Source organism: Limulus polyphemus, unplaced genomic scaffold (assembly GCF_000517525.1).
Source record: "Limulus polyphemus unplaced genomic scaffold, Limulus_polyphemus-2.1.2 Scaffold1174, whole genome shotgun sequence".
Taxonomy (NCBI): Eukaryota; Metazoa; Arthropoda; class Merostomata; order Xiphosura; family Limulidae; genus Limulus; species Limulus polyphemus.
The window spans coordinates 24,203-37,134 of NW_013666784.1; the positions used below are offsets into that span (position 1 = coordinate 24,203).

At 33.0% G+C, this 12,932-nt stretch overlaps 1 protein-coding gene across 1 annotated transcript; it reads left to right on the forward strand.

The window, feature by feature from the left end:
- Nucleotides 1–2,602: 2,602 nt before the first annotated feature.
- Nucleotides 2,603–11,361, forward strand: LOC106462465 (mitochondrial import inner membrane translocase subunit Tim22-like). Its single transcript, XM_013922391.2, has 5 exons — nt 2,603–2,922; nt 8,193–8,380; nt 9,560–9,632; nt 10,800–10,884; nt 11,226–11,361. The coding sequence occupies exons 1-4, from the start codon at nt 2,661–2,663 to the stop codon at nt 10,874–10,876; spliced, it is 600 nt and encodes a 199-aa protein (XP_013777845.1). The 5' UTR covers nt 2,603–2,660; the 3' UTR covers nt 10,877–10,884; nt 11,226–11,361.
- Nucleotides 11,362–12,932: the final 1,571 nt, after the last annotated feature.

Below are 12,932 nucleotides of genomic sequence, written 5' to 3' on the forward strand. Positions count from 1 at the left end.
CAGTATTTGCTAGGCGCCCTCTATTCCTGTATATAAGTGCGCCAGATAACGTGAAATAATTAATCGGAATTGAATTGCAGACAGGCAGAGATAGAGACGGACAATTGAGTCAAGCGCGGTAATGACCATAAGTAAGTGCGTGAATCGTTGTAAATTCTTGCGTGTGTTTAAGGTAAAGTGACTGTGGAAATTAAGTGTATTGCAAAGTTGAATTGAGAGAAAATAAAATAGTTTTATTTAATAAAGGACTTGTATCGCTGAAGTTCTTTGGAAAGAATTGGAAAATGAACAAACGACCAGAGACGTAACAGTGGAAAGTTGCTACCAGCAATGAAGGAAGACGATGGGTTGGTGAACATAAGCAAGTGAACATAAAGTTCCAACAAGAGAAAAGTTGGAAATTATTCTTACTCTAGAAAGCTTCATCGACGAAGAGTTCATATTGGGAATTGACTTTGTACAGATAGATGGATGTAGGGTTAACCTTTAGTTTTAAAACTGATAAGGCTAGATTCAAATGAGTTGGCATGGCATGGCTGTGCAACCCTCACTGCAAGAAAAGACGAATTCCAAAGTTAAGTAGATGTTAGGAAAGGGTTATATCTTATCTGAAAATAATCAATGATGTGGTTTACAGAGTCCAGGAAGACAGATGGTCCAAGCCAAAGGTCATCTATCGTGATTGCCTTTTGAATTATATTGGTGACAGAATGGCCAATGGATATTTCAGAGAGCAATTTGCCTACATAAATTCAACCTGCTGAAGAGCTTGGGATTGAGACTACTTCCAGAGGATCATCAAGGATAGAGTTGTCAGTGGATATGATCGACCACCTACTTAGAGAGAACTTCTACAGTGACAGAATAATATGTAACAGTTAGGGACAAGAGGTCATTTCATTTACATGTCATAGCTCTTGGAGAAAAAACACACCAAAAGATTTGATGAACGGCCAGTATAGTGTACTGTTTTATTTGTGTATTAGGATTGTTCGAGAGATTTCACTATCCAGGAAGGGGCAGTGTTGTAAGCTATATTTTCAACGTTTTAATTTAGTTGTTTCCTTGAGGGCAGTGCTAACCATGATAATGCAATGATCAAGAAGCTTCGTCTAATATGGAGACGTCGGCACATTTTTATAAAATTATGACTAACACGTGACGAGTAGTGAGTAATGAATTTGAAGTTAAAGATAATTCAGTGAAGTATATAATAAGTGACTCAGTTCAGTGTTAGCAGTTAAGAGTTATTGCATCTATTAAGTCACTCGACTGATGAGTAAAGAAATTCTGTAAGTAAGCTTTTTTGTGAATTAGACATACTTACCAATTATCAAGGAAATGTGTAAGTGGAGCTCTTAAGCATGATGATGACGCTAGATCTAGAAAGTTCTAAAAAGTATTCTTAAAATATCTAAAAGTTCATGATGATGTTATAATCTACAAATTTTGTGGAATTTGGAGAAACCAGAGTAATCACTGTGTGAAGATTATTTGAGAATTCTGTAAAGTATTCAGTGAGTGCTTCAGATCAGTCTTAGTAGTGAGAGTTGTCTCAGCTATTCAGTTATTCCACAGTGAAATTTCATAAGTAAGATTATTTGGTAGTTAGACGTGATTGGTTGGTTATTTTTAGAGAAAAGCCACATTGGGCTATCTGTTGTGTTCACTGTGGGGGAATAGAACCTCATATTTTAGCATTGTAAATAAACAAAAAATTGCTATCTCATCGGGAGAGTAGACGAGATTTTTCTTTTGAAACGTTGTTTTCAACTTGAGCTAATAACTTGTGTCAAAACGAACGCAGCCTGTAGTGAATGCTACAGAAGAAACAAACTAATTGGCTATTGCTGATCTTGACATTATTTTTACCAAATGATCCAAAATAACCCATCAAACGATAGAATACGGTACAACAATATGTATTTTTTAGTTAGTTTGTTTGTTATGAATTTCACGCAAAGCTACATGAAGGCTACCTGCGTTAGCCATCCCTAATTTAGCAGTGTAAGACTAGAGGGAAGGCAGCTCGTCATCACCACCCACCGCCAACTCTTGGGCTACTCTTTTACCAACGAATAGTGGGATTCACCGTCACATTATAACGCCACCACAGCTGAAAGGGCGATCATGTTAGGTGTGACGGGGATTCGAACCCGCGACTCGCATATTGCGAGTCGAGCGCCCTAACCACCTGGCCATGCCGGGCCTGTATTTATTGAGCTACCTATTCTCCGTTTCTGATCTCAGTTAGAAATTTCATATTTCAAATGGTGTGAAACCCTCAAAAGTTAAATTATATACATGATTCATTTGAAACTTACAACTGCTGGAAATCAGCCCTTTAGCAAATGATTTTCTCTTTTAAATGAAACATAAATAAATAAACAAAAACGAATTCCATCTTTTAGCCACCATCCTTTTTCTATGCTTGTTTGTTGTTAAGCACAAAGCTACACAATACTGTGCCCATCATGGGTATCGAAACCCGATTTTTAGCGTTATAATCCTTCAGACTTACCGCTCAGCTTTTGATTTTCATTTTCAATTATTTTTTCGTGTTATATGGAAAATATAGGTAAGTACATAGAACAATATTGCCCTCTGTCATTTCTTTCCCTGGTTCGAGGGTAGATATTTATTGTAGTAACAGTGTAAGTATGAGTAGAAATATGGAAGCAAATTCTGCAGGTGGAAAATTGGGAGAGTCTATTTTACAGTTAAAAGATGATCAGCAAAATACACAGAGTATAAGTCTTTCGGAATTAACAAGTATTTTGATAGGTCCAAATAAAAAACCAAGAGAAAATCTTATCGTACCAGCTGGTATTGGACCACACCGTTTCAAGACGAAGGAAGAAGTTATGGTCGAAGCTGCGTTTGAAAGTTGCATGTTTAAAACTGTAATGAGTTGTGTTCTAGGTAAGCAGTGATACTTTATTAGTTAAATGGTACTAGTTTAGTTCAGACTGAAAATTGTTACATAAGTTTTAAATTAATCCAAGATGAATTTTTCGTCATTTATTTGGGATAATACAAGTGGGGGCTTGGCATGGCCTAATAGTGGCATAATCGTCATTTCAAATGTGTGGTCGTCATAATGAGAAATTCAACCCCATCTTTTGTCGTTAAAGGGTAAAGAGTAACCCCAAGAGTTGGATATGGGTGGTGTTTAACTAGCTGCCTTCCCTTTAGCTCGTCACTTCTAAATTAGGGTTGGCTAATGCAGTTAGCTTTTGAAATAGCTTTGCGTGAAATTCAACAAATACAGAAAATAATACTAATACTAACACAGGCATTTGGCTTAACTGCACCACACTATCTCATTTGATACCTCCACTCTCTTCTAAACTACATATATAAAAAAACAAAAAAACATTTCCTATATCCAAACCTAATCTCCAGAATAGTAGCACTCATCCAATCTCCTCTTAAACTCCTTCATTGTTACATGTTTGCACATCTGAAAGCAAGTTATTCCATTGGCTTACTCTTTTATGATTAGAAAAATAATGCTGCCTTAACTGGAATTGTGTCTATTTTCCTTATAGCAGGAGTGCCATAACTTTTAGATTACCACATATGTTCCAACTATGGTGATCACTAATTTTATATTAGTTGATAAAAAGTCTCCATTCTGGGGGATGATGCTCAGTACGTAATTCTTCTCTTAGTGCATCAACATTTGTACAGACACACAAGGTATTTTGCATGCTGCAGTGAGAAGCAAGACTTTGATGGTAACTTCAGTAAATTGAAAAACACTTGTTCCTGGAGCTAATAAATTCCATTGCTGTAAGATCCAAAAAGTTCTGGATGTTGCTTTGACAGAGACAAGTCATGAATCAGATCATTTAGCTCTTCTAGTATGATCAATATGAGACAGATTATATTGAGATGCCACAGGAAGAGAATTACAAGATGAAGAGGATGAAGATGATTCATTATCAGCATAACTCTTCTGTTTCCTAATTCACTGGCAGATGTAGCAATGGAAGGTCATCCTCATGGTGTACTGGTTCCATTGCTGATGCAATATCTAGATATTTAATATGTTTTTAGTTTTTCCTCAATATCCAGAAACATTAGTCATGCAAAAATATCAGTCATTTAGATGATCTTTGGACTCACAACATATCAAGCGAACTGTAAATGCCATGCTTGCTCTCTTCTTATTCAGCCACTGTGTCAAACAAGGTGTGCAAACTGTACAAGGCACATTTTTCTTGGTCCCCAACTTTACAACCAAAATAGTGATAGTAAGCTACCTTTACCTTGTGTGTTCATGATGTTAGAAAAACACGCAAGTTCAAGAAGTTTTGATAGAAATTAATAAAAACCCTATTACCCAAATGCTTTCAAAAAGGTGGACCTTTCTTCTTCAGGAGCAAACTGAAGAAGTTTGCCCCTGAAAAAGAAAGGTCCACCGTTTTGAAAGCACTTTTTCTGCTATAGACACGGAATTGCATTCACACTCTATCAATGCCTATGAAACATTAATCAAAAATTAATGCAAATCTATGCTTTGGAGTTATTACAAAAAAACCTTTGTTAAAAAAGACAAAAGATGCCAATTATCTGTAGAGAAGAGGACAATGTGTAACTGGGTGACACCCCAACACAACCTGAACATGCATCTGTGGTTAAAGGACACCCACCATGCAGCATTGAACAGCATGACAGTTGAAGTTGAATGGAATTTTTAAGAAATCTTAATTTATATTTTGTATACTATATTTTTTAATCACTAATCAAATCAACTTAACCAAGCTACAAATATTTTGTATTCCTGTCTTAACAGCTTTAACCAACTGACTTATGATTTGAACACACTCCAGATCCTGCTTGCAAAAATCCCAGAAACCAAGCAATACCTGAACTTTTGCAACCTAAATTAATTTCTGAGCAACACTTTCTCAAAAACTTGTAAATTATTGTCTAGAAGTGTAATGGCACAATTATTTTGAGAAAATATGGGAAAAAGGGTCAGGGATAACGGAGGCGCAGATAATCAAGGCACTAGTGTGGCCCCATTTCTTGGTACGAACAGTAGTGAAGTTAAGTTAGGCACACCTAGTTCCTAAGTGTTTGGCTGGTTCATAGATCTGAAAATATTTGCCGAGCCCTATATCACAATATGGACAAATTTTCACTACATTTTTGAAATCAGCACAAATCACTTGAGATTTCTTCAGTATCAAATTTTTTGTTGTCCAATGTAATAAGACTAATTTTAAAATTTCAGGCTATATTTGATAGTGATAGACTTTTTAAAAGAGAGGATGAAGTTGTTCTCTATGTAAGGTTAAGCTGAAGCCTATTGAAACCGAAGACATAAAAAATATAGCCAAAAGGCTGAATCTGTATGGGTTATAATAAGGGTTTTCAAGTGTAGAAAGTTTTGAATTGGTAATTATTATAAACCACCTGGTCATACATGTGATGTCAATGAGAAAGTGTGTAGAAGGACATAAATATCATTAATTAATAACAGTTATGTTCAGATTGGGCTACTGATAACATAACAAGTGAAAGACAAGGGACCATTTGATCCATAAAGGCTAACCTTTCACACACACCCTTGAGAAAAGTAAATTTTAAACCCATCCTTAAACTCCTTTAAATAGTTGGTCTCCACTACTGCTTATAGCAATTCATTCCATAAATCTATTAACATGTTGCAAAAATAAGATTGCCATAAATGGAACTTATACTGTCTTTTTTTTTAAGTTCCACATTTCTTTGCCTTCAGAGTAAAAAACAAAGAAATCAGAAGACTTTCTCCTACTGATCCTCTGGGTAATCATGTAAACTTCAATAAGATTATCTCTTACTCATCTTTTCTAAAGAGAAAATAAGTTAGGGATAGGTTAAGAGATTTTAACATATCCGTACAAGACAACCCTTCCATTCCTAGAATCATCCTAGTTGCTCTTTTGTGGACCTCTTCAGTAGACCAGTACCTTTAGAGAGAAAAAAAGAGACCAAAACTATGCAGTATTCAAAGTGAGGTTTAACTAGTCATTTGTATAGAGTTAATTACCTCTTGATTTTTAATCAGTATGTCTATAAGTATTCATTTAACTTTATTACTAGCAACAGAGTGATGCTTCTATGTATGGAGTGAATTATCCTGTACTATCCCAAGATATTTTATTCTGTCAAAGTGTTAAATGAGTTCCAATCTATATTAGACGTGTGATCCAAATTATACTAACCCAAATTCATTACCTTACAGTGACTATAATTATAGACTATTTACCAAATATTCATTCAACTTACCAATAGATCCAAGTCATTCTTTAGTACCTCAACATCCTCAATACAGTTAGAAATACCCAAGAGTTTAATATCATCAACAAACTTTACTAGTTTACTAACTGTGCCCATATCCATATTATTAATTTGAATAAGAAAAAGCAAAGACCCGTTGAAGCACTTGAAATAACAAGAGTTGATTTTGACTGGACTGCATCAACAACCTCTTACTTTCTCCCGTTGTACAGTCCAGTTAACTAGTATTTCTTCAGCGTCTACTGTTATGATTTTTTTTAGCTAATCTTTAGTGTGACATGATATTAAAGCTTTTTGCAAAATCAAAGTACAACAAATTCATACTCTTTCCACTGTCCAGTTAAAAAATAAAATCCTTGAAAACAAATGCAATAATAGGGAGACTTTAATTTTAAATATTTTGACTGGGATTATATATATATAGGTAAGTAGAGATGTTTTTTTGAAGTGATTCAGGATAGTTTTCTATACCAAATGGTCATGGAGTCAACCAGATAGTGTGCTATTTTAGATTTATTGTTCACCATTAATGAAGATATGATTTAAAATAGTTTGTTTGTTTGTTTTTGGTTTTTTGGGGGGAGAGGATTTGGGGAAGAGTGATAATTGCATAATTAGGTTTGATGACTTCCTAAAATGAAATTTTAGTTTCAAATTATCATCCAATTTTGAGTTCATTTGACAAGATTTATAAATAGAAAATTAGAATACTGAGTTAAAATGTGATAGGGGATTCATTCGAGAAATGTTTACAAATAAGTTGCCTTTATTTCAATGTAGGCATGTTCCTAAAAAGAAGAAGAGAATAGCCTGAAAGATCGAACTTATTTAGCTTACTCTGTACATAAACGAGAGTATCAGAGAGAAATACCATAAGTTGATGAAGTTTAAATTTGCAGGTAGGATAGAAGATTTACAGAACTACAGGAAAACTAAGGATTTGGTTAAAAAAAATAAGGAAATCAAAAAGGAAAACAGCTGATAAGATTAAAACTAGTAGCAAGGATTTTTTTAATATGTTAAAAGAAGGCAACATGTTAACATGGAGATTGAGTCATTAAAGGATGCCAATGGCAAGGTGTTTGTTTAAGGTTGAGATGGCTGAGCTTTTAAATGTTCTCTTCTGTTTTTACAAGAGAGGGTGTTGGCAATATTTTGGATCCTGAGCATTTTTTGGGTAATACTAGAATTGATGTGAATCATATAAGTACTAATCCATTGATGGTAAGTAAAAAAAGATTGAGATGTTAAAAATAAGGTACAGGTACTAGATGTTGTTTTCCCTTGAGATTTTAAAGAACAAAAATGCAATATGCTAGCTTCTCTCTATCATTTTTGGTACATCAGTATAGGGAGTTGGCAACTGCTTGAGGAATTGAGAGTTTCTAACATTACCAATGTTTCTAAAGCAAGTGATAAGAGTTGTCCTATCAGTTATAAGCCAGTTAGACTTACTTCTGTGTTGGGAAAAATCTTTAAGACACTGTTATTTATAGTATAATTATAGTAAGTGCAAGGATTATGCATTTACATTACAATAATATGTTGACTTATTGGAAAAGGGTTCAGAGGAGGGCTAATAGAATGATTACTGGGATGGAAAAGATATCTCATGAGAATAGGTTAAAATATCTAACTTTCTTTTAAGAAAATAATGCAAGATTATCCGAAGGATTAAAAAAATAAAATCCTCTGATTTAGTGTAAATTATCATTTGCTAATACAATCTAGCACTTTCATGGCTCATTCTTGTGGATTTCTGTTTAAAAATGTAAATTTAGATTGCTCCTGATGTACATTTGTGGTTCATATGTTTGAATTGTTTAGTTTTTTGTGACTACATGTACATATATTATAAAAATGATAATAATAATAATATGACTTTCCAATGCTCTTAGGTTTTGGGCTTGGTGGAGCTATTGGTTTGTTTTCTGCTAGTGTAGACCCCAATATTGCTGGTGTCAATGCTCAACAACAAACAGCTCGACAGGTTTTACGGGATATGAAGGTTAAGACGTTATCACATGCCAAAAACTTTGCTATCATTGGTGCCATGTTTGCAGCAACTGAGTGTATGATTGAGAGTGTGAGTATATCATTTATAGGTTGTAAAGAGTTTACTGGCTAGTTAGTAAGGATTGAAATAATTTATTTGCTCTTTACTGTCAATGTTTTTTTTTAAAACATTGCTGAGGGAAGCTACTTACAAACAGAAAGATTTAGATAGATAGTAAATACCAAACATTATAATGGACAAATTGAGGAAGATATGAGAATCAGTTTTCTGTGTGACATTGCATGACATTAAGAATGATAATAATGTTTACTGGAATGTGAGGTCAATATACTATTATATTCCTCTCACTGGAAACCCACATACAAATGTGTAGCATGGTGCTGCTAACGAAGTATTTGTTCAATAACAGAACTCATCAGTTTGAATGTATGTGCAACACGTAGATTTGGTTGATGGTATATTTGTATAAATCACTTGCAAGATATGAATTATTATGATACATAATACTTGACTCTGTTGAAGTTGCCGAAGGAAGTTACTTATAAACAGAGATATATAGACACAGTAAAATCATATATTTTAATGGACAAATTAAAGAAGATATCAGAATCGGTTTTTGTATATGACATTACATCAAAATATTTCTGATAATCTTTAATAAATATTTCTAGCCTTATACAGATTTCCAGTAATAAAAATAGAATAGTATCTCAACCAACAGTAAAGAAAGATTTGTTAAAAATTAATTTGTGTTATATTGTAATGTAAAGTCAATCAAAGTATATAGATCATGCTTTGCTGACAAAAGAAATTATGCACCATTTTTAATAAGAGATATTGGGATGTTTGTACAGATTATTGAACATTCTACTTGCCCCAGGTTTTAGGCTTTCTTTCGATGATCACCATAAAATTTAAATCTTACTACGTATTATATATATATATAACCAAATGGTATGAAATTGGTTAATTTCATATTTTTAGAAATTATAAAATTTACTAGTACCAAAATGTAGTTAGATTTTATTTATATAGGAGAAAATAACCTTACATTAAAACATTTTCACTGGGTTTAGGTACATATCTGTGTTTGTCTTCATTTCTTTGGAAATTCTCGACTCTTTTTCTTGATCAGCTCCTTAATATGCCTTAAACTTGTATCCAAATATATTTGACTAACTCTAAAATAAAATTAATTTCATGTATACTTTTCTCACACAATGATTTTATGTAAATGTATCTCTTTAGCACAGAGCTAAAAATGACTGGAAGAATGGTACATTAGCTGGAGCTGTCACAGGTGGAATTATTGGACTTAGAGGTTTGTATTTTCAATTTTTCTATTCAGTTACCTTTGGTATCAATAATGTAGTAAATAAAGAAAATAAGTAGAAACTATAAACTAGATGTAGTTCCACAGGGTCCCTGAAAGTGTTCTGTTTCAAAAGTAAATAATACCAAAATTAAGAGTAACAAATATTTTGCTACAGAGTGCATAATTCTCATGATTCATGGCATGCACACATTTTACTGGCATCAGGACAGTTCAAATTGCAATGTTAATAGTACCTTACATGATGTCATTTTAGTGTCTGCTGACTGCTTGACAGGAAATACACTATTGTATAGTGGTTTGAGTGGTTAGAACATGGCCCCCTCCATGTGGCCTTTGGCCTCCTTTTGGAGAAATAAAGCTTAAGTGAATGCTGTAACAAACCATGAGTAGTATAAGCTCTTGTTTGAAGCAGTATTTATGTAAAACTTTAATAGTGTAATGAGAAAACCCCTTTTTTTCAAACATATTTTAATACAGAAACTGATAACAGGAGAAACCTGATATATCTTTATAATGAAATTGATGGAGTTAACATTGCTTCAACCAGTGTTGAAGCTAATGTTTGTTTTTAATTTTTTGGCTAATTATTTCAGTGAGTGGAAGGATGACTTTGAGAGAACAAATGTCATTCTTCCCCACTGATTTTTTTAATGATTTTTAACTTTTGCTTTAACTCAGAGCTTTATGTTATTATAGATTCATGAAACTATGATTAGAAAATTTAAAATCCTAGTAAAATCTTTTTTTTTTTCCCTCAGTGGTAGCATAGGAAAAGACAAAAGTTTTCAAAGTCCTTGTTATATCAGGAATTGTTCTACATTTTCATGTCATTTTAATGTTCTGCAAAATCATAATTAATTGCCCATGAAATAATAAGAATTATTAATTAATTAAACATTTCTGCTTGTGTTTGGAAAATAAAGTTTAAATATTTGCAACTAAACTTACTTTTTAGTTAATATTTGTGGTTTTAGTGATTTTAAATAACATTTATAGTGAATGAAATAAGGTGTGTATTATTAATATAAGATGTACTACATACCTTTAGTTTTTAGTAATTTGAATTTTTTGTCTTTCTTTGTTAATATAAAGAAAAGTTTTTATTTTCTTATGTGTATGTAAATAATAAAGTTCAAATATGTTTTACTTTAGCTGGAATTAAGGCTGGTGTTGTTGGAGCAGCTGGTTTTGCAGCCTTTTCCACAATCATTGATTATTACCTTAGGTGATATTAGAGGTAAGATTTTTCCATTGTAAAAATGTTTTCAAATCATTATATTTGGAGAAAGAAACAAGAGGAGTAACTTGTATAGTATGTTTTGTTTTGAAAGTTGGATACTATTATAGAAAAGATTTTGTAGTGGGACAAGCCTCATATTAGAAATGATAATCAAATAGGTATAATATAAATAAATATATTTTAAGATGCACACATTCTTACATTTAGAATGCAAAAAGGAAATATAGAACTTAAAATTCTGTATTTTAGAGTTTTAATTTTCTGATTTTGGTTTTATAAAATCTAAATGTATTATAAATGCTTTCAGAGGAACTAAAATGTGTATTTGTTTTCTGCAGGTTGTAGATCCTGTTCATCAATCTGTACAGACTTCAGAATGCTCTTATTACTTCATTATACATAGTTGTATAAGACCTATGTTCTCAAATAGATAAGTGAGTGTTTATTGTATTAAAATGCAGTTTTAGTTATACAGCTGATGGTGTTTCTTATTTACTGAATAATGCAGCAGTACTTCAACAAATATCGAGACAGATGTTAGAATAGCTACAAAGATACAACATTAACTACAAACACATAGTATTCGCAATAAGAAAAAGAGCAACAGCTTGAGAAATACAGAATTAACTATAGAGATGTTAAATTTGACAAATGTACACACATATCAATGACTTTAGAAACTGGGCAATATCTGGAGGATCACACCAGTAGATTAAACAAAGAATTGATAAAAAAAATAGAAATAACTACAGAGAAACAGTAGTTGGTAAACAAACTAAAGAGGAATAGCAACTAAAATATGACAAAAGTTACAGAGGCATAACAGACACAAAAATATGGTAATAACTAGAGACATTAGGCAAAAGTTAGAGACACAACAATAGCTAAAGCAATACTGAAACTGGAACCAAATACAGTAACACTACAGGGACATGCCACTAGTTTAAAAAATACAATGACCACTACTAACACTTGGAAAGGCATATTGCAAATGTCACACCTTTAAAAAATTATCACATTACAAGTAAACATTAACCCTTTCCATATGGGTCACTGGTGAAAGGCCATGTCATCGCTTTTGTTGACTATTTCATGAATTTATTTCAATATGTTTGGTATCGAACTGTAGATTATACTTCAATTTTTAGTATTATACATTACTCAATTTCTTAATTTAAAAGTAAATATTAAAAAAACAGTTATACATCGATTTTGTGTGTCACATGGTATGTTGAATGCAGCACTGGTTAAAATTAGATGTTTGTGATGTCAAAATACTAAGTCTGTAGTTTTGAAATTACTGATATTGAGAAGCTAGAATATAAAATAAGTGATTCACACACTTACTTATGGTGCCTACTGTTTGCTTGACTGAATTATCTATCTCTTCAATCCCGCTGATTTTTCTCGCCAGGCTTATATACTAAAAAAGAGGGCGTCTAGTAAACACTCGGACATTTGCAGGGTTCCTTGATAATTTGAGAAACTCCAGCGTGCTGTTGTAACACTGCCCCTTCCTTAGTATTGTTTGTCCTGAACAGTAGCCACTTACATTAAACCAATAGATAATTAATAATAACTTAAGTAAATTTACACAATTTACAAACACAAAATGAAAATACAGTAAAGTCTCTTAATTTTACAGGACGTATTTTCTTCCGTACTGGTCTCCGTCTCATTAGCTTCTGCTTCACGTGAGGTTCATCTGCTTTATCAGGAAATGTCCAATTATCGGTAACAGTCACATCAGTGGTAGTAACTTAATTAACAGTTTCACTGTTTTCCTTCTCAAAACTGGGTAGAGTTTCTTTTTTGACAGTGGCTTTTTCAGGTGATACGCCTTCAGCAGCGTTATTTGTTCCATTGTTCACTTCATTCCAACTGAAATGTACTGGACCGTGAAAATGCCAAAACCTGTTGGCATGCACCATCTTTGGCTTTCCTCGCTGACCACCTTTTATTCGGAAAGTCACGTCTGAGAGAGAATCCACTATGTCATATGGGCCTTCCCATAGAGAAGACAACTTTGGTCTTCCTGGGATTAT